This window comes from Periplaneta americana, chromosome 17 (genome assembly GCF_040183065.1).
Source record: "Periplaneta americana isolate PAMFEO1 chromosome 17, P.americana_PAMFEO1_priV1, whole genome shotgun sequence".
In the NCBI taxonomy this organism is placed as follows: domain Eukaryota; kingdom Metazoa; phylum Arthropoda; class Insecta; order Blattodea; family Blattidae; genus Periplaneta; species Periplaneta americana.
The window spans coordinates 11295053-11313346 of record NC_091133.1 but is presented as its reverse complement, the minus strand read 5'-3'; the positions used below and the strand labels follow the sequence as shown (position 1 = coordinate 11313346).

The 18294-nt window shown below is 35.2% G+C and overlaps 1 protein-coding gene across 3 annotated transcripts in view; it reads right to left on the bottom strand.

The window, feature by feature from the left end:
* LOC138693310 (zinc finger protein 723-like) overlaps positions 1-18294 on the bottom strand; it is a 59479-nt gene that overhangs the window by 9901 nt on the left and 31284 nt on the right. For all 3 annotated transcript variants that reach the window (XM_069817189.1, XM_069817190.1, XM_069817191.1), the window contains exons 4-5: positions 8806-8949; positions 6461-6543 (exon numbers count right to left, since the gene is read on the bottom strand). In XM_069817189.1, coding sequence (XP_069673290.1) covers positions 6461-6543; positions 8806-8949 — 227 coding nt within the window. The remainder of the gene's footprint in view (positions 1-6460; positions 6544-8805; positions 8950-18294) is intronic.

The following is an 18294-nucleotide window of genomic DNA, read 5'->3' as shown; positions in this document are numbered from 1 at the left end:
TTGCTTGATATTATGGGGGAAAGTAAATGCCATTTGTCGTGTTTTATTTGGAGGATGTTGTGATGGTTATTTTAGGGTCAATTTAATTTTTTTAAAATAGGAACCTACATTTTGTTATGTTGTTTTCTCATTCCTCATAAAAAACTAAACAACTTTTGTATGAAGCACTTTGGGATTGTTCTTACACCAACGTAAATAACAACAAAAATTATGAATGGCTGTGTACGAAGAGTGCAATGAATGGTTGGACCCATTCGAAACATCCAGTATCACAGTTGACGAGGAGTCCAGGTGGCTCCACTGGTGGTACGTACCTACAATTAGCGATTACCGAATAACAACCATCAGTTCCATGCAAGTCGTTTAAAGGCCCATTCACAATGAAAATTAAACATAACCGTAACATAAACACAGAAGTTTGCGCCCAGGCTACAAATGGGATCATTCACAATGATTCACATAAGCATTCACATAAATATTACCGTAAGACGTTAACATGAAAGTTTGCAAACTCCAAACTTTCATGCTTATGCTTACATGATTTGCAAACAGAACATCATCGTGAAGCGCTGAAGTATACGACAGAATATGAGGAAATGGCGTCGTTGCTTGTTTCCATGGTTACCAAATATGTTTGATGTTATGTTCGTGTTCCCATCGTGAATGATGGTATGACTTCTTGATTTTATTGTAACGTTCAGTTAACGCTTACATGGGGATCGTAATTCACTGCAGCTAGCACCACAACTTCCCCATCTTCGACCGTAGCAGTTCTTCTGCGCTTCCTTTTCTTTGGCTGGACACTGCCTTCTTCGGAGAATTGTTTTATCACACGATAAAATGAAGCTCTTGATGGAGTTCTTCTAACAGGAAACCTTTCCGCATACACAGAATAGCTTGTTCCACATCTCTCCTAGATTCCTCGTAAATGAGAATCATTTCCACTTTTTCTTGTTGAGAAAGTAAGTCCATTTCAACCCACAGACAACTGAATATGCTTCAAATGTTAAACGACTTGCATGGAACTGATGGTTGTTACTCGGTGATCGTTAATTGTAGATACGTACCACCAGTGGATCCACCTGGATTCGAAGGGGACTGCAAGTACACTAACGACAGATACAAGGAAACCGTCCTACCGTGGAAAGTAAACAGAACAACGGACACAATGTCTCATTGCCTCCTCGCCTACTGTGATGCTGGGCTACTTCGAATGGGTCCAACCAGTCATTGCACTCTTTGTACACAGCCATTCATAATTTTTGTTGTTATTTACGTTGGTGTAAGAATAATTGCAAAGTGCTTCATACAAAAGTTGTTTAGTTTTTTATGAGAAATGAGAAAACAATATAAAAAATGTAGGTTCCTATTCAAAAAAATTAAATTGACCCTAAAATAACCATCACAACATCCTCCAAATAAAACACGACAAATGGCATTTACTTCCCCCCATAATATCAAGCAACTTTTATTCAAGACATTTATTTCTACAACTCTTAGTTTTGGAGATATTGTACAGTATCAACTTAAATGGTCCACCCGTGTATATATTTTTTATGTTCACTCAACAATATTCCTCCTCTACTGCAAACATGTCTGTGATTGAGGCACAAACTCTTTTCTCGGAAACACAGCCTGACTAATATATCCGTCACAGAATTTTGTTTCACAGCAATTCACTCATATGGTGACTAAAAACAATTCACTTGAAAAATGCGCATTGGATCGTTTGAAATTATCTTTCTGTTAATGGTGCCGTGCACAGACCGAAACTGGAGGAACAGCACAGCTATGACTTAGTTAAGGATTTGCATCAGATGTGTTCGGTTATGGGGTAGCATGGTTTACACAGTTCTTGATTGTATTAGTTACAGTATGGTTGCAAAATTAGCGATTTCAGACGAAAATAAAGATGCGCATATATGGATAATCTGGAAATTTGGTTACTTACTTCGAATCCAATTACAGTACTATTGGTATTTGCCAGTGATTCATATAAATAATTTATAAATATGTTGTTGGTGAATTGTATCCAGAAGTTCTACATACTGCAAACTATAAATCCCGCCATGCAACAATTATTCACACGTGTGGATCTCCCATTTGCAAGTAATGTCAATATTTGGACCTGTCAATATCCAACAGGCTATTGGAATCATAAATTTAAACAAAAAAATTTAATATTGTAGCAATGTGTGTTATATCAGTATTTTGGACGCAATTGACGCAAGAGTTTAATAATTTTTCACGTCCTTATATTAGAAGACATAATGGGCTCACGAATTCTGAGATAAAGACAGCATATAGCATGACTTTTCCTCTAAGCACCTCAGCAACTTGGGACGCTTTCTCAGTAGAATCACTCACTTTAATAAAGGTAGCTCTAATATACACTAATTACGAGGCCTAAGTGAGATGTAAGGGAATAACATATCTGGTGTTTACCTCATTTTGTGCTGCGGGAGAAAATAAAGGTTATTCAAATGTTATTCAAATGAATTATCTTATCTGCAGAATTACATAATGTCCTTACTAAGGAATATTGATGGACGTCACCATGAATTACCTTACCTGCAGAATTACATATGTCCTTACAAAGGAATACTGATGGACCTCACCATACTCCGTAAAAGGACAAATGTGTTCAATGTACTGTACAGTCTTAGAAATAATTGATGGTAGAGGAAGCACAAAGAAAGCTTGCCCATTTGACTGATGCACAGAGAACGATATTCGGTCCACGTGTCGCAATGCTCGTTACAGGGCTGCTATGAATCACCTAATGCTGATTACAGGACGCATTCGAAAGCACGGTCTTGAGCTGTTAGTATCGTGGAATGTATTGTACTGAGTGGATAAAAATCAGCGTATGCGTGCATATTCTGCGTTTTATCCCTGATATCAGGAGTTTTATATAGTTCAAAGTGTGCTTGTTACATAACAGAGTACTGTATAACATTCTATGTTCTTAACAAATCCTCCCCGTTTGGCTCTAAATTAGGAAGTGCTAATAAAACGTTACACAGTCAAACTAGGGATTTGTTTATAACGTTCATAAATTTATGAAAACCGAAACAGGCTCTGCTCGTATCATGGTGAGTATATACAGATTAAAATAAACCGACCCTAGTACCCTAGTTATCGGAACACTTTAATAAAATCACATAGTATTACTCCTCAGTGTATTATTACAACGTCAAATATCAATTATTACACGATTATATATTTCTTATAACACCTTTGTCATTTCATTCAGTGATTTTATAAGTAAAAAAATTCGTGCTTCTGTATTTTCAACAATTACATATTTCTTGTAACTTATTTGTCATTTCATTCGGTGATTTTATATGTAAAAAAATCGTGTTTCTGTATTTTCAACAGTTACATAATTCTTATAACATCTTTGTCATTTCATTCCGTGATTTCATAGGCTATGTAAAATAAATCGTGCTTCTGTATTTTCAACATATGTTATTAGTTACTCTGCAACTAGGTTCAGGTTACGTTACATGTGCTGTGATAACTTTCACTCGAAACATCAAGCCAGCAGACGACTGAGAACTGTCGACAGTTTGCACAATCGAATCGAAGCGAGGTTGAGTGCGGCCGAACGTTTCCGAAAGTTCGCGCAGCTTTCCGTGGCAAGCTCTTCTTGCGTCTACTCTATACAGATATTTCCGAAGTTCCAGAAAGGAGGCATTGAGCATGATCAGAGGATGAGCGACAAGGTTCACAAGCAAACCACTAGTTGAGGTACTAACATTCGTATTGTTTCGTTGTACGTTGTCCCTAAATAGTTAGGACAAGTGTCAGGGAAAATAATTTAGTGTAAATAAGTAACGCAATAAAAACTTTTTCACTGTCAAACGTCACGATAAATATATTGAGGATATTAAACACATTGTTATGGCGGCCCACATCACCAAAGCTGACTGTAATGTCTCAGAAACCTCTACACTTTGAAAATATCGATTTCCAGAGTACTTGGTGGTCAGTTTATACTGGAAGATTCTGGTCGTAGTACTGGGCACTTCCTGACTACCCAATTAATAAAGCAGTGAGTACTGAAATCGGGACGTTTTCTGCAGCAGCAGGTGAGTTGTCATCACAGAGCTATCCTCCATGATGAAGAAATTTCAGAACTGAAAACAGTTCTAGCCGGGAAGATGATGAGCTTTATAAGTCGAGTTCTCAGGAAAGATGTGAGAGAGCTCGAAAAATTAAGAAGGGCCACCACCCCACGTCAGTGAAGTGTTATACTGGAAATAGAGTTGCATTTTTGTGAAAAAAAGTGTTAAAATGCAGTGCTAAGAGTATCAAGAAAGTGTGTAGGAGTCTCTCGTGAAAAATATGAGCTATAACTTACTTGTTAGAAGGAAACAATGTAGATTACACAAATTTTCAGTCACAGCTCATAAGACTAAACTCTATGCAGAGGTAGCTTCATCTCCATATTCCTGATTTCATATCAACTGGTGACTGGTCTTGGGGCATGGCAGCCCCAACCTCAAAACCTTGCACTTGAAAATTGTTCAGTGAATTAGCATTGTCTGCAACTAAAGGCACTTCAATATTGTGCCGTTTATATTTCGGCACATCTTTCTTTCCCTTTCTATTTCTTTTAGATTTGTCTATCTTCATATTTTTCTCTGTTAGTTTTAATTATTCTAACTCTTCATAGATGGCTTGTAGTTTTTTCTTTCTGATCTAGTTCTTCTTACTTCTCGTAGATGGCTTTTCTCTCTACTTTATTTTTTTTATGCTCTGTTTCTGTTCCTATAACCTATGATGAGTTGAGCCCGGGGGGCCAGTAATTATTTGATCCGGGGAGAATTAATTATTTTGTAATAGCGCTTGCTGATTGGTAAAGACGATGGGGTGATTTAGATTTGGTCTGTGAAGCGAGTTTCATCTCGGAATGTAGCGTTAGTCTAGTGGATGGGCTCATGGAGGTCAGACGTGTCAAGGATACAAGCTCCTACGTAGGCCGGGGATCGAACCGGGTTCGATAAGTTTACCAGGAGTTGTATTGTACACCGTGTTGTGGGATCCTGTGAGGTATCGCAGAGGATAGTAGTCTTGTGGATGACTCGCTAAGGTTTGTGGTGTGCCGGGAAGTGAGAGTGTTGCGAAGAGTACGAGCTGCTATGTAGGTTGGGGATCGAACTGGGTTCGATAAGACTACCTGAAGCTGAATAGTACTCGGAGTGCGGCAACCTGCGAGGGAATTGTAGAAGGTATTCGGGTGGAAGCTAGCGGCAAGTTTCGGGATGTACTTATTAGTTTGAGCTGCTATCATTTTCCTGACTAATTTGCGTTCAGTGAACTCTAGTGAAATCCTGGTCGGTATTTGTATTCTTGGTGGATCGTTTCTCTAGTTGTGATATACCTAAAAGCCTGCCTCTATATATCATCAGTTCAGTGAGTTGGTTTTGGCTTATGTTTGATCAAGTTTTTGCAGTAGAACGAATTTAAACAGTATGGAAACCACGACGAAGGCACCCATTGTTGTGTGACGTTTGAGGGGTGACCAATCTGTAAGTAACGGGTATGTGTGTGCTGAGTGATGAATGTCAAGGCTGTTTGACAAGATGGATGCCAGCGTGGGCAAACAACTACCTATGTAAGGTAATTAGCTGGATTTGGTCTACGCCACACTGTTAACAGGAAATGTTAAGTGCTACGGATTTATTTTGCATGTTCTAATAAATAGTTGTGTTTAATAGTGAGTGTGTGTTATCACTTGAATACCTCGACACCCAGATTACCATCCTGATCATAACGATTCATGGCAGGGTTAGTTTATTATTTAATTGTCTTGTTTTCCATCTAACAAGTTTAGACGATTAGATAATAGTGAGAGTGTGCCCGTGTGCGGTGCAATATGAAAGACTGAAACGATTCTTGAAGGCATCAATGACAGAATTTTTGGTTTAAGGAATGCTTTGTTAGCATACGGCTGTGCATTCATGTGTTACTAGACGCGTATGTTGTGTAAATTCTGTGCTATTTTATTCTGTTCTTATTTTATAAGAAAACATCAGACAAGAAATTACTAAAATCTCTTCTCAAGGGCTTATGGCGTTTACAAGAAAAATGCCGAAGCTCATACCTGGGATATATAGCCGCTGACAGGTTCATTTTTAAATGTAATTTCCTATTATTATCAGTTTTAAATGGAGTTATCGTACACTAAAGAAATTATGACCCTCGAATGATAGCAGAATAATAAAGCAGCAGATATAGTAGGAATTGGAATGTGTTATTTGTCTCGGTAATAATCATTTTAGTGTGTTCTATGTTCTTTCAGTACTATGATGTATTGAGGTGTTAATAAGAATAACTACACAAACAGATAAGATAAAAGATATCATCAATCATAACAAAATGTATTTCCTTCGTCATAACTAAATTAAGTTCTGAAATAATGGAAGAAGCAAAACCAGCACAGTACACTCACCTCTCAGTCAACACTTCATCCACTTTGGAAGATACTCCGACTTTGTGTTCCTGCTGAATTCTGCCCACATCGAACAAATCTTCCTGAAAACGTGAGTAAATAATGAAGACACTTTAATTGACGATATGTGTCATTTGTTTCCCATGTCAGACAACTAACTATTGAAACCTAGTGATTTCAATCTAACTTTTCGATAAGGTTGTCATGACTCTTACACAAAACCCAATTGGTTCCCCCGAAATGCATCCTTCATACATCCTTCCTTAAATTCAGGCTATTTGCTTGTATTGTAATGCATTGGAATCAAGTTTCAGCGTTGAAAATATGTGCATATCATGTTTAAATTGCCTGCAAAATACGTAATCAGAATTTGCAAGAATATTTGACGTATATTAACAGTAAACAGGTTATATATTCAAGCAATATATTTCGCTACTGAAAGTTTTATTACCTCAAAATGCAGATTCTCTAAAACAAATTCATATTTTGACATAAGATAGTAGAAAATAGAGGTTTTGCCACCACGATTGCAAATTAATTTATAATACAGATTGTTGCTGTGGATTCAGAGGATTCATAACCCCAAATGAATTGAGGTATGGAACCTGGACCTTCTCGTCATTGTGTAAGCTTGTAAAACAATTGAAGGACAGGTTTCGTGGCTGATACAGAACGTTACGGCAGAGCTAAGTTTGTAGGGAATGATGTAAATTCGATTTAATAACGTAAGTACAGAATATTTTAAAAAGCTTAATATGGAACATATACTGTACTGTGAACCAGGTTGCCAGAGGACAGCATATGAACTGCTCAACAGTGTGGCTTATTTTGACAGATTTCGGTATAAGAGAATACACCCACCTCTTTTATGAAGATAATAATGATAATAAAATAATAATAGTAATAATAATAATAATAATAATAATAATAATAATAATAATATTATTACGATATTTAAATGACTCTTAATTTTATTAGAAACAGCCGGCATTTGGCGAATTAGAATAATAATGCATTAAACAACACAGGTAATTAAAAATATATATCATAAACTACATAAATGTCCAAAGACTAGCTTGACATATGAACTGCATGAACAAAGAGAGATTGTACGATGAAAGAGTAATGGAACAGAGAAAAATTCTCTCCGGCGACGGGATTTGAACCTGGGTTTTCAGCTCTACATGCTGATGCTTTATCCACTAAGCCACACCGGATACCCACCCCGGCGTCGGACAGAATCGTCTCAGTTTAAGTTCCAACTCTTGGGTTCCCTCTAGTGGTTGCCCTCTGCACTACATCATAGATGTCTATGAAGTCGTGATTTAAGACGGCGCTTATTCCGTTGGATCCCGGCCAACTAGTCACTCATAACGAGTGCACCTCAGCACATGTGTGGACTTCAGTCCTACGTTCATAGCCATCTATGACGTAGTGCAGAGGGAACCCAAGAGTTGGAACTTAAACTGAGACGATTCTGTCCAATGCCAGGGTGGGTAACCAGTGTGGCTTAGTGGATAATGCATCAGCACGTAGAGCTCAAAACCCGGGTTCAAATCCCGGCGCCAGAGAGAATTTTTCTCCGTTCCATTACTCTTTCATCGTATGATGACGCAGAATATCTGCATAGAAATATCATATGTACTTTTGTATATTAAATAATATAAAGAGAGATTGGACAGAATGATCTATAATTGAAAACCAATAAACACAGGAACACAGAAAGATAAAGAAACAGATAGATAGATGTTGTCCTAGAAGACACAAGGAAGATGTAAAAAAAGGAATTGGCCGAAACATATCCAAAATAGGAATGAATGGTGGAAAATAGTTGAGAAGGTCAAAACCTCTACGAAGTTGTACTTAATGGAAAAGGTTATAACTTGTATTTTTATTACTATTGTTACAATTATTATTATTATTATTATTATTATTATTATTATTATTATTATTACTATTATTTTTTTTTTTTTCAATAAATTTACATCATCACAAAGTTAGAGGACTTACAAATCTTTTGTTCCTTCTGTATAAATATTTACAACTTTTCAACGCATTGTTCAGTCTAGCATATAATCGTAAAATTAAAAAAAATCGTAAAATTAGAAATAAATCTATCACTAGACACAATTTTCTCCGTGTATTCCAGACAATTCTCTGTTTCCTACCAGAAATATAATCCAAATTATTATTTTATTTAAAATCTAAAATGAAAACAATCTAATTTGTGAACATTATGGAAAAAGGGAAAGATTTAATACAATTTTATTCGAGATTCTTAATATATCTGACATACTTAATAATTCACTACTGGTATATCTATATATTGACAGAGAACCACTCACATCATCAACTTCAGTTTTTACCATAGGACAGCTGATAGGCACTGGAGTGGTGTCTTCAACCATCATCTCTGGTTTGATATCGTCACTTTGGTCCACGCATTCTGTCTTAATCCATGTCACTTCCAGAGGCTTTAAATTCCCTTCCTACAGAACACAAGACATCGTGAATAATTTTATTAGCAATTTTAAAGATGGCTTGATGTATAACAGCCGCCATTCTGATTCTGCGTAGCAGTTATTGGCTAACTTTCAATACAGGCGACAAATTATTCAAGAAAACTGAAGAGTTTTATCGCAAAACGCGTCCATTTTAATGCAAGGATTGGGCTAGATCGTATTTCATTCACAGGGTTACGGACTGCTCGAGTTTTGAAGTGACATGCAAAATAACACAACTTTTACACAAAAGTTAGCGTTGTTTTGGAAGAAAACAAGTTTAAAATATAATGATAGACGTCTCAAACTTAATTATATAGGCTATATTTATAAATCATAAAAATAGATTGAATGAGTTTTGGGATCATGGTCTTCAGTTGAAGGCAGAATAGGAACGAGACCTTAAAAGACACTGGTAATGACCAATACGTTAACAGACCAGGTATTACTTCTGAAAATAATTTACCATCTTGTTTATATTCTAGAAAATGCGTACAAATGTCTTTACGAATAAGTTATTTTATTACTCAGGACAATAAAAAAGTAGGATTATACAATACATTAATAGAATAAAATGGTTAAAATATCCAACCTCATGGATGCGCGTCATAGAGCGTACAATATTGTTTTGGCTTTCAGAAAGCTCATGACAATATTGTGATTTATTTAATACTAGCCGTAACCGTGTGCTCCGCTGCACCTGTTAGAAATAAATATATAGTAATTACACAATTAAAATAGGACATTTGATCCAGGGAACATTCGTGTTTGATAGAAGGATAAATCGTTTAATATGTTACTTAATTTAAATTGTATTTAAAATATCATGTCATTTTGATGCAGAGACCACTCATTTGGTGCAATGACAATTCCTTTAACATGTTTCTTAATTGTTATTATCAATTATTTTTGGAAAAGCGAAAATTAACAGAAAAATTTTGGTTACAAATTTATTATTATGTTTATATCATATTATATTATGAAAAAGTGTGTTGATAACGGATGTACCCGAATTAGAAAGTTTTTAATTTGTTGTGGGAGCCCTTGAATCTCATGAGGAAGAACTTTTGCAACAGCGCAACATAATCTGCTTGGCTCATTACCCAATTTTTTTGCATTGCATTTATTGCATATGTATTTTAACACGATTCAATTGATCATAGTTAAAATTTGAATTATAAAATAATGGATTGCTAAGCTAACGTACTATTACTGCATACTAAATCAATACACTCTCGTTGTTCGTCAATTCTCTGAGATAAAAATGAATATGTTCATAAACATTATTATAATAAATACAGGAAATGAATATACAGAATAACCTATCAAGTTTTCTGTGCATAAGAATCTATTTTAATCTTACCTGTCCTTAATTCACTCACAAGTTACTGTTATAACATTGTAGCATTATGTCCATCCAGAGAAACTACACTTTCCAATGATGAAATAATAATTAATTATACAAATCGGTTAATTTAGCTTCCAATATTACTTCATACAAACACAGAAACATTGTCTGTAGGCTATGTTTCATAGCTTTCGATTGTTGTGTCCAAGGCCCCTTATAGACGAAGTCATTTGTTTTTTATTTCAATACACCGCCTTAGATGGCAGTTATTTTAATTTTGAAACCCATTTATCTCATTAAATATCAGTCCTATCAAAATTTTTCAGAGAATAAAACTTATCAGAAATCATTTTTAAAGAAACTTTTGTTGTGTAACATATTTCACAAAAATCAATAATAAGCGAGATATTTCGATTTATTTAATTCAGGCCCCCTTATAACCCCCCTTTTAAATAACGTATTTTGAATGCCATATAGCCTATAATCTAAGTTACAACGAAGTTAATTTATATTCCAATTTTCATCGAAATCGATTCAGCCATTATCGCGTGAAAAGGTAACAAACATACATACAGACAGACCGACAAACAAAAATTTCAAAAAAGCCATTTTCGGTTTCAGGGTGGTTAATTATATATGTTAGGACCAATTATTTTTGGAAAATCGAAAATTACCAGAAAAATTTCGGCTACAGATTTATTATTAGTATAGATTTAACACTGCGAGCTCCTTCTCCCTCATAATTCACCAGTAATTTTAGTTAATATATCAAAGGAGTAATATCTCCTATAATACAGATATTTAAAAATACATGAGTTGTATAAAATACTTAAATCCTCTATAACGAAGGGAATCCTTTAACATACATGAGTATCTATATTTATAATTTGAATTGGTAATGGAAATTACGGGAAAACGGATGGACGGATTTTAATAAATGACCCCTCATTTTGAAGCTTGGAACCCAAAGTTTTTCAGAAAAATTGTAGTTTTGAGTGAAATGTAAATTTTTCAACATAATTTTTCTATTTTCTAAAATCCATCTGTCGTCACTAACTAATTTCATTTCAGAATAAAACAAAACACACACTACAGTAAACAATATTACACGAAGGCCATGATTTGCAAGAATGCTGACATATTTAGAGCTCAAATTAAATTGGTTATTAAAAATTTCAAGATTGTAAAATTAATTTACAGGTCTAATTCTGTGGTGCGTAATTTTCTGAGTACAGCTGTGTATTTGATATTAAAAACTAAAAAACTTGAGGTGATTTGATGACATTATTAACTTTAGAAATAAAATATTATTATAGTTAATGCCATGCTGTGACTATTTTTCATTAATTATACCATTAATGCTATACTGATGAAAGTGAAACGTTTTGGGGTTATATAAGTAGATGTAGAGAATACCTTAAATTAGATCTTGATTTATATAATTTACTGAGTGGCGCTTATATGTTATTGAAAACTATAAAACTTACGTAAGATAATAATATTGTTATTAAAAATCAAATATTTTTGTAGTTATTAATCAAGTGGGGTTGGGTCTTTTTCATATATTTAATGGCGGTGTGATGGTGCGTGATTTTCTTCAGTATTGGCTCAAGAGAGCGCAAAAATTAGAGTTCCTAAAGAAAGACCAAAAGGTATTACTTACTGATAAAATATGAGGCCTACAAGATTTTGTAATCTCCAGATCATTTCAGTAAGATCTCTTAGCAAGATAAAATGATTTTACCCACTATATTTCAAGATAGTTTACGAAACATGCAGCAGCTCTACCAAGATGCTATGTCTATTGTTCGAAAGCATAGCAAACCTGACTTTTTTTTTTATCTTTCACCTACAATCCGCAATGATCTGAAATAGCTACTGCTTTACTCCCACATGAAAAACCGACTGATCGCCCAAACATTGTTACTAGTGTTTTCCCGTTCAAACTAAAAAACTGAAGGGGGATAGGTACAAGTAAAAGTATTTGGCATAAAAAAAAAACATTCAGAGGGAGTATCTTTCATTATTATGGAAGCAAATAACTTTCAGAATGTCTGATATTCTTCATTGAAAATAAATCTGAAAAATGGTTATTTGAATGTCTAATGAGCTTAGTTTGCAGCATTTGCTGCACAAGCCACTAGTACTTCTAGATTCATATCTGTATTGTGTAATGTTATTAAATAGTGCGAACAATGGTGGTAACAGTCCTAACAATAATGCTTCTATGCACGCATTAAGAAGGTAAGCAGAAATGCATTACATAACTTATGCTCTTCCTTTTATATTTCCAGCTGTATCGAAATTGTCACTCATGAATAAATAATTTGTTTAATGTTTGCTCACTCTTCAACTTCGTCCTTATTTCATATCTACATTTATCCTGCTTTCATAAAAACATATCGATTTCCTCTAAAACGGTGAATATTAGTAAAAAAAATATTATTCAGATTTTCCAAACCAATTTTCATTACCTGTGTATCAGTTTCATTATGTTGCAGTGGTTACCTTCCACTCTGTATAAAACAGATTGTTCAAGCAAATGAGAAAGATTCATAACTCGAAATGAACTAACGTAGGAACCAGAAACTTGCCTTTAATGCGAAGGATTACTAAATTTCAGCCGAGACAAATTCTCTAGCAAATAAAAAACATAGCAGATCAAGGTACGTAGGAAATGGTGCAAATGGTGATTTTATGACTGTAAGACAAGGATTCTCTTTCTGAGCCTTATTGTATGGTAACGTAACAAGCTGTTTTCTTCTTACGGTGATGGGTTGTTAGCTCTTCGACTATAATTCTGACCATTATTTGGTAATTGGAGAATTACGAGGAAAACTATCTGTAGCCAAGCGAGTATAACAACAAGTTAATATCAGTAGATTCAATACCATGAAATTAAAGGACAAGGAAACTAAGCAACATTATTAGGTCTAAATTTCAAATAGGTTAGCCACTATTGAATCAATGAAATTATTGGCTTATTAGTGGATACTAGAGGCATGATTACAAAAAAAAATTATTAATTTCTGCAAAGAGTTCAATCTTGAATCCTCTTTGGCCAAGACTGTTTCTTTGATAGCTCTAAAATATTCTATCTATCTTCTGAGAAATCACATATATAAAGTAAATTAATAACACAATAATAATTATTATATTTCTCACGAAAACATTTTCATGAAATTGTACGTATTTACTAATACTTGTAAATCTAGTATACTTCGTCCTTCAGGGCAACCCCTATTTTAAGGGAAGTTTCAAAATTAATTAATTAAGCTCTGACGAAGTTGGGAAGAAGTTAGATGTTAATACAATGTGGAACATATCAGAGATAGTATCAAAATTGCAGCTGAGCAGAGCAAAGGTTATTATGAAAGTAAGAAAAACAAACCATGGTTTCATGAAGATTATTCCACGGTAGTAGAAAGAAGGAAACAGCCAAAATTGAAATTCTTACAGGATCCATTGAGGCAAATAGAGATAACTGTTTCAATGAAAGCCGGGAAGCAAGTGGTACACTTAGGAATAAATAGAGAGATTACTTGAAGGAAAAACTGAATGAGATAGAAGCAAATAGTAAGAATAAAAACATTCGAGATTTATATAAGGGTATAAAGCAACTTAACAACGGATATCAGGCAAGAGTAAACGTGATCAGGGATGAGAATGGTGACTTGCTTGCAGGCTCTCATTCAATCCTGAACAGATGGAAAAACACTTTTGGGCAACTACTAAATCTACACAATCCAAATAGAAATGATCGGGACAAAATTCAAACACATCTTGTTGAGACATTTATACCCGAAGCCAAACTTTCTGAAGTCGAAACTGTGATACAACATCTGAAAAAGTACAATTATCCAGGTATCGATCAAATTCCAGTAGAATTAATACAAGAAGGTGAAAGCGCATTACGTAGCGAAATTTATGAGCTTGTTCTTGCTATTTGGGAAAAGGAAATTGTACCAGACCAATGGAAAGAGTGGGCAAATCGCAATATAGCGAACATATAAGCTCCGCCCACAACCCCTTACACTTTTTCCCCTACTAGCTCAACAGACACTCTACGTGATAGGCGAGTGTTGTGTCGAATGCACATTTCATCTGGGTGGGGATAACTTCCCCTACTGGGGTTCGCTTTATTGCGATTTATCCGACAGAGTTCATAATTGTACCTATTTTTAAGAAGGAATACATGATCAACTATAGTAACTTTCGAGGAATACCACATTTGTTGACGTCGTACAAAATTTTGTCCAATTTTCTTTTGAGAACATTAACCCCAAATATAGATGAAATTATTTGGGATCATCAGTGCGGTTTTCGGCGTAATATCGTCTATTGATAAGATTTTTGTATCTGACAGATATTGGAGAAAAAATGAGAGTATAAGGGTACAGTACATCAGTTATTCATATATTTCAAAACGGCATATGACTCAGTTAAGAGAGATGTTTTATATAACATTCTTATTGAATTTGGTGTTTCCAAGAAACTACAGTTAATTAAAATGTGTCTGACAAGTGAGTGAAACTTACAAAAGAGTTCGTATATGCCAATTTCTGTCTGATGCTTTTCTAGTTCACTGTGAGCTAAAGCAAAGAGATGGACTGTCACCTTTACTTTTTAACTTCGCTCTAGAATATGCCATTAGAAAAGTTCAGGATAACAGAGAGGGTTTGGAATTAAACGGGTTACATCAGTTTCTTGTCTATGCGGATGACACGAATATGTCAGGAGAAAATCCACAAATAATTAGGGAACACATGGAAATTTTACTTGAAGCAAGTAAAGCAATAGGTTTGGAAGTAAATCCCGAAAAGACAAAGTATATGATTATGTCTCGTGACCAGAATATTGTACGAAATGGAAATATAAAAATTGGTGATTTATTCTTCGAAGAGGCGAAAAATTCAAATATCTTGGAGCAACACTAAGAAATTAAATAGCAATCGGGAGGAAATTAAAAGCAGAATAAATATGGAAAATGCCTGTTAATATTCGGTTGAGAAGGTTTTGTCATCTAGTCTGCAGTCGAAAAATCTGAAAGTTAGAATTTATATAACAGTTAAATTACCGGTTGTTCTGTATAGCTGTGATACTAGGACTCTGACTTTGAGAGAGGAACAGAGATTAAGGGTGTTTGAGAATAAAGTCCTTAGGAAAATATCTGGGACTAAGAGGGGTGAAATTACAGGAGAATGGACAAAGTTACATAACGCAGAACTGCATGCATTTTATTCTTCACCTGACATAAGTAGGAACATTAAATCCAGATGTTTGAGGTGGGCAGGGCATGTAGCACGTATGGACGAATCCAGAAATGCATATAGTGTGTTAGTTGGAAGGGCGGAGGGAAAAACCTTTGGGGGGGCCGAGACGTAGATGGGAGAATAATATTAAAATGGATTTGAGGGAAGTGGAATATGAGCATAGAGTCTGGATTAATCTTGCACAGGATAGGGACCGATGGCGGGCTTATGTGAGGGCGGCAATGAACCTGCGGGTTCTTTGAAAGCCATTTGTAAGTGAGTAAGTCAAAGATAAAAAAAATCAGAACATGGATCATTACTTCGAGGACTGTGAATCAAGAACAGGACAACAGATGGCCTACTCAACAGTGTGGCGTATTTTCACAGATTTATTTATATTGGATTGGTGTAAAGATTCGTAGTGTTTTTTTTTTTGTACTTTCATTTATCTGCTGTCCATGTTTCCATAGCAACCATGTATTTATTTAGGCTACGAAACTATGCACAAATCTATACTAATAATAAAACTGTAACCGAAATTTTTCCGGTAATTTTCGCTTTTCCAAAAATAATTGGTCCTAACATACATAATTAACCACCCTCAAACCGAAAATCGCTTTTCTGAAAATTTTGTTTGTATGTATGTCTATCTGTCTGGATGTTTGTTACCTTTTCACGCGATAATGGCTGAACCGATTTATATGAAAATTGGAATATAAATTAAGTTCGTTGTAACTTGGATTTTAGGCTATATGGCATTCGAAATACTTTATTAAAAATGGGGTTATAAGGGGGCTTGAATTAAATCAATCAAAATATCTCCCCTATTACTGACTTTCATGAAAAATGTTACATAACAAAAGTTTCTTTAAAAATGATAACGGATAAGTTTTAGTCTAAGGAAAATTTTGATAGGACTGATATTTATTGAGATAAATGAGTTTTAAAATTAAAATAACAATTCCACTTAATGGCGTGTAAAGAAATAAAAACAAATGACTTCGTCTATAAAGGGCCTTGGAGAACAACAAACGAATGTTATTAAACATAACCCATAGAGAATGTTTCTGTGTTTGTATGAAGTAATCTCGGAAGCTAATTAATCGATTTGTATATAATTATTTCACCATTGGAAAGTGTAGTTTCTGTAGATAAACATAATGCTATAATGTTAATACAGTCACTTCTGAATGAATCGAGGACAGGTAAGATTAAAATAGCTTCTTATGCACAGAAAACTTGATAGGCTATTCTGTATATTCGTTTCCTGTATTTCTTAAAATAATGTTTATGTACATATTCATTTTCATCTCAGAGAATTAACAAACAACGATTGATTTAGTATGCAGTAATAGTACGTTAGCTCAGCATTCCATTATTTTATAATAAAAAATTTTAACTATGCTCAATTGATTCGTGTTAAATTACATATGGAATAAATACAATAAAAAAAATTGGATAATGAGCCAAGCAGATTATATTGTGCTGTTGTAAAAGTTGTTCCTCCTGAGATTCAAGAGCCTCCACAACAAATTAAAAACTTACTTATTGGAGTATATCCGTTATCAACAAATTTTTTATATAAAATAATATTGTGACAGCGACGTGAGAATCGAACTCACGACCAGCGTCCCGCAAGAAAGCAGATCGCACAGGCTCCACGGAACATTGAGTGACGTCGCGCGGTGGAGAGAAGAGAGAGGGTGTATTACGTCAACGCAACGAGTCTGCGCGCAGCTGCTACTAACGCAGTGAATGTGGAACGACCTTCTCGACTATTCCAGGAGTCTGTCGATGTAGAGATATGAGATAATTCTCTACACACCTGTAGAAGGTTCTCGCAACTATGATTTTGCTATAAAAGAGCAGTCGCCAGCGAACTAGAGTCAGAGTTTTCAGTTATTCAGTCAGTGAGAAAGCCAGAGCAAGCAAGCCAGCCGGAGTTCGACTCGAGTGTGCGTCCGCATCTGCGTCAGCATCCGAAGGCCTGAGTTCGAGTGCAGTGGACCGCAGTTGGAGGGACCTGAGTTCGAGTGCAGTGGACCGCAGTTGGAGGGACCCGAGTTCGAGTACAGTGAACTGTCTCTGAAGGTCTGTGGTTCGAGATACTGTGAACTCGAGTGACTGAGATAGAAGAACTGTGAACTGAGAATTGATAGTTCTGATTTGTAAATAGTGCTTTGTAAATATTAGTTAAGATTAACAGTTCATTGTTGTGCGTAATAGTCCAAGTAAATTGTCATTGTCGTCGGTGGAGTGCTATAACGAATACTGTGTTGAGTGAAGATACAATTGTTGACAAGAGCGTTTAAGGTGAATTGTAGAAAGGAATTATTGTTGTGACGAATAAATTACATTGTTGTAACTAATAAGATTCACATTGGTGTCAGAACCGGGACATTATCGACAATGGAGAACCTACAGCTGATCCTGCAAGCCATCGCGGAACTGAAAAACGACTTAAGTGCAGTAAAAGCAGAAATGAAGAACGATATCAGTGAGGTTAAGAACGACATAAATGATGTGAAAACGGAGATGAAAAGTGACATAAGTGAAGTGAAAACAGAGATGAAAAGTGACATAAGCGGAGTGAAAGATGACGTCACTACGCAAATTGAAAGCGTTTCGGCCCACGTAGATGGAATTGTCGCCATCGTAAAAGACGAACTTAAGGCCGATTTGGATAAACTAAACCAGAATTTTACAACTATAAACGAGACAGTAGCCGAGCTG